General features: G+C 41.1%; 1 protein-coding gene across 1 annotated transcript; it reads left to right on the forward strand.

Moving 5' to 3' along the window:
• Nucleotides 1-928: 928 nt before the first annotated feature.
• EMWEY_00057390 (Sodium/hydrogen exchanger 1, related) lies at nucleotides 929-3,958 on the forward strand (the record flags this gene model as incomplete). The annotated part of the gene is made up of 4 exons (XM_013480612.1): nucleotides 929-995; nucleotides 1,316-2,169; nucleotides 2,428-3,300; nucleotides 3,473-3,958. Coding segments are annotated over 4 exons (2,280 nt in total), but the record flags the coding sequence as incomplete, so codon positions are not given.
• Between the last annotated feature and the right edge of the window lie 213 nt (nucleotides 3,959-4,171).

Raw genomic sequence — 4,171 nt, forward strand, 5'->3', positions numbered from 1 at the left:
TATTCTATATATTTTATTTATTTATTTATATAAATAAACATTATATTGGTTGTTATAGGATACTTTGTAGAAAATTATACAACTTATCTTAAATACATAATAAAATAAATAAATATAAATAAATAGATAAATATAAATAAATATAAATAAATAAATATAATAAATAAATAAATAAATAAATAAATAAATAAATTTTTTTTTTTTTTTGTGTGCAGCTCTAGCATTAATGGCAAATTGTACTATATTTATAGTATCGGGTATAGTTACTTATGGCATGATGAGTAGTGTATTTACAAGACATGATGGATTAATTTATTGGTTATATTTATTATTAACTTATATTTATCTTAATGCTGCTCGTGTATTCATGATCTTTATCTTCTTACCTGTACTAAGAAGAACTGGATACGGACTTACATGGAAAGAAGTAAGTAACAACAATAACAACAATAACAACAATAACATCCTCCTCCTGCTGCTCTTGTTGCTGCTTTTTTCCTGCTGCTGCTGCTGCTGCTGCATACTTATCCAAGATACAATATATATATTCTCCTGTGTGCGTTTGTGTGTCTGTGTGTGTGTGTGTCTGTGTGCTTTCCTCTCCTCCTCCTCTCCCTCTTCGTCCTCCTCTCCCTCTCCTCCTCCTCTCCTCCCTCCTCCTCCTCCTCCTCCTCCTCTCCGTCCTCTTATCCTGCAGGCAGTATTATTAGTATGGGGAGGTTTACGTGGTGGTATAGTATTAGCATTAGGTTTACGTATAGAGCGTGACGGTGATCTAGACCCAGACCTAACAAATATACTTTCTTTTTTTATTAGTGGTAGTGTATTCCTTATATTATTAATTAATGGTATAACATTTGAATTAATATATAGATTACTAAACCCTTATCCCCCTAAACCCTTTCGTAGGGTTTACCTAGAGGCAGTAATGCGTATGATTGATCATCAATATCTAGAGGATAGGAAAGCATTAGAGAATCATTGGTTATTTAAAGGTAATTTATCCTATTTTATTTATTTATTTATTTATTTATTTATTTATTTATTTATTTATTTATTTATTGAGCTTTTCTGCATTTTTTTATCTGTATTATATGTATGTAGTGTATATGTGGGTATTTTTGTATGTGTATACGTATATGTACTTATATATATGTATATTATATGTATATTATATATATATTTATATATATATTATACTTATTTATATATAAATATATATATTAATATACTACATCTACTTCCTTTTCCTCATCTACATGCTGCACTAATGCTGCTGTTGCTGCTGCTGTTGCTGCTGCTGCTGCTGCTGCAGGTACTGATGTATTAGCGCATGCAGATCGTGTAGTACCTAAGTTAGGCTGGAGGCAAGTAGATAGATTAGGTAATTTAGATATAAAAACACCAGACATAACTCAGGCATTTATGTCCTTACATGAGGCAGCAATATACTCATGGGTAGTACCTACACAAGAGGAGGAGGAGGAAGAAGAAGAAGAAGAAGGGATAGAGGAAGAAGAAATAGATGAAGAAGAAGAACCTATTGATCATGTTCATGATGATGATTATGTTAATTATAATGATGATTATCCTCATCCTCCTACTGCTGCTCCTACTGGTGCAGCAGCAGCAGCAGCAGCAGCAGAAGCAGGAGAGGAGGAAGAGGAACAGACAGAGGCTGCTGCTTCTGCAGCAGGAAAAGATAAACATGCAGGAGATATTGAAATGCATGCACAACCCATGACTTCTGCTGCTGCAGCAGGAAAAACAGCAGCAGGAGCAGCAGCAGCACCATCAGGTACTGCATCCCCAGCTACAGCAGAGCACGGAACAGCAGGAGGACTACCTCATCATGGACCAGCAACCCCATCAGCAGCAGGAACCCCAGCAACAGCAGCAGGAGGAGCAGCAACAGGAGCAGCAGCAGGAGCAGCAGCAAATACACCATCAAGACGTATGACGGGACACCAATCCGTAACAGAAGGAAGCACATGGCATGCAAGTGCATCAGGATTAAGAGGAGAGGATGCGCATGCAGCAGATTATCCTTGTACACATTCTGCTGTATCCTCATCTGCTGCTGCGGCAGCAGCAGCAGCAGCAGCAGGATTAGAGGCATTGCCCTCCAGAGAAGGAGGACTACTCAAGAAACGTACTGTTGCAGAACAGGTCAGTCTACTTGCAGCAGTAGCAGCAGCAGCAGCAGCAGCAGCAGCAAGTACAACACAGCAACAAGAGCAGCATTAGTAACAACTAGTTAGCACCACCACCACCATCACCACCAGCAGCAGATAATATATGCATGCATGCAATGCATATATAATTGTATATGTATACCCGAATAAATACGTATATACGTAAATATGAATATGTATATGAATATGTACGTATGTACGTATGTACGTATGTACGTATGTACGTATACAGGAGCGTCAGGCACATAGCCTAGCAGCAAGAGGGCAAGGACTAAAACCTTCTGTCTCCCGTGGCTTTGATCCAAAATTTAATTTACGTTTAATTGAGCATGCAACTACAGATGCAGGGGAGCGTGAGGTGTACGTACACCGTAGAAGGAGCTCAGATGAGTGCAGCAGCAGCAGCAGCAGCAGCAGCGGAGAAGAAGAAAACTTTGATCTATTAGAGGTTACATTACAAGGAAGAGATCCAACTACTATGGCTCCCTTATATAAATTAACTTGTAGGGGAGCAGGAGGTGCAGCAGCAGCAGCAGCAGCAGCAGGAGGAGGAGATGGAGCAGCAGCAGATACAGCAGCAGATAAGAAAAAAGATAAACATCTTGTTGCTAAGGCATTAACTACATTAAAAAAAGCTGTACATACAAGAGGACCTCTATTTGGTGGTGCAGCAGCAGCAGCAGCAGCAGCAGCAGCAGCAGATAGTCATGATCTACGACGTAGTCGTACATTAGGGTCTAGTAGGCATGGAGAGAAAACAGCAGCAGCAGCAGCAGGAGGTGCAGCAGCAGCAACAACAGCAGCACGCTTATCTAAGAGTAAGACAGGTCTTGGTTTATATCGTGGTGGTTCGTCAGCAGCAGCAGGATCAACAGCAGGAACTCCTGCTGCTGCTGCTGCAGCACAAGGTGCAGCAGCAGCAGCAGAAGGACTATGTGTTAGTATTAATATTAATGGAGACCCTCTGTCTCCGCAGCAGCTGCTGCAGCAAACAGCAGCAGCAAGAAGAGACAGTGCAGCAAGAAGGTTCGATACAGATGCTACTATTATATTTAATGATGTACCTAGGGATAGTTTTGCTGCTTATAAAAAAAATAAAAGAGGGGTAAACCCTAAACCCTAAACCCTAAACCCTAAACCCTAATTCACCCTAAACCCTAATAAACGCTAAACCCTACTTAATTAATTTAATTTAATTTAATTAATTTAATTAATTAATTAACTAATTAATTTATTGTCTTTGTTTGCTGCAGTTGTTCCGTTTATTGTCTGGTAAGCCAGGAGGGAAGCAGCAGCAGCAGCAGCAGCAGCGGCATCCATTAGGGTTTGCTGCTTATGAGGCATCCTATGGGGGAGGAAGCTCTTGTAACTCTCGTCGTTCCTCTGTATCTGGTGCTCTCCCTCCTGCTGCTGCTGCAGCAGGAGGAGGACCTCCTGGTGGTGCTACAACTCCTGCTGGTGCTACTAGCGGTGAGGCAGCAGCAGCAGCAGCAGCTACAGCTGTTGGTGATTGGATGAGGCAGCAGCAGCAGCAGCAGCAGCAGCATGGAGAAGAGGGTGGGGCTCCAGGTGTCCATTCAATCCCCATTACTAAGACAGTAGCTGATAAGACAGTGCCTGGATCTGCAGCAGCAGCAGCAGCAGCAGCAGCAGCAGCAGCAGCAGGTGCTGCAGCAGGGAAAGCAGCAGAGAAGAAAGCAGCAGACGAAGCAGCAGCAGCAGCAGCAGTTAAGATAGGGGCACCAACAGAACTTCCTCCTCAAGTTAGATCTAGCTTCTCTCTTGCTAGCTCGGAGAGCTACTTCGAGGTACTGCTGCTGTTGCTGCTGCTGCTGCTGCTGCTGCTGTTGCTGTTTCTGCTGCTGCTGCTGTTGCTGCTGCTGATAATATATAATATATAAACATAAAAATAATAAAGAATAATATACAAACTAAATAAATAATGATAATACATACTATATATATATATATATATA

Source organism: Eimeria maxima, genomic scaffold, assembly GCF_000499605.1.
Source record: "Eimeria maxima Weybridge genomic scaffold, Emw_scaff2129, whole genome shotgun sequence".
Classification (NCBI taxonomy): Eukaryota; Apicomplexa; class Conoidasida; order Eucoccidiorida; family Eimeriidae; genus Eimeria; species Eimeria maxima.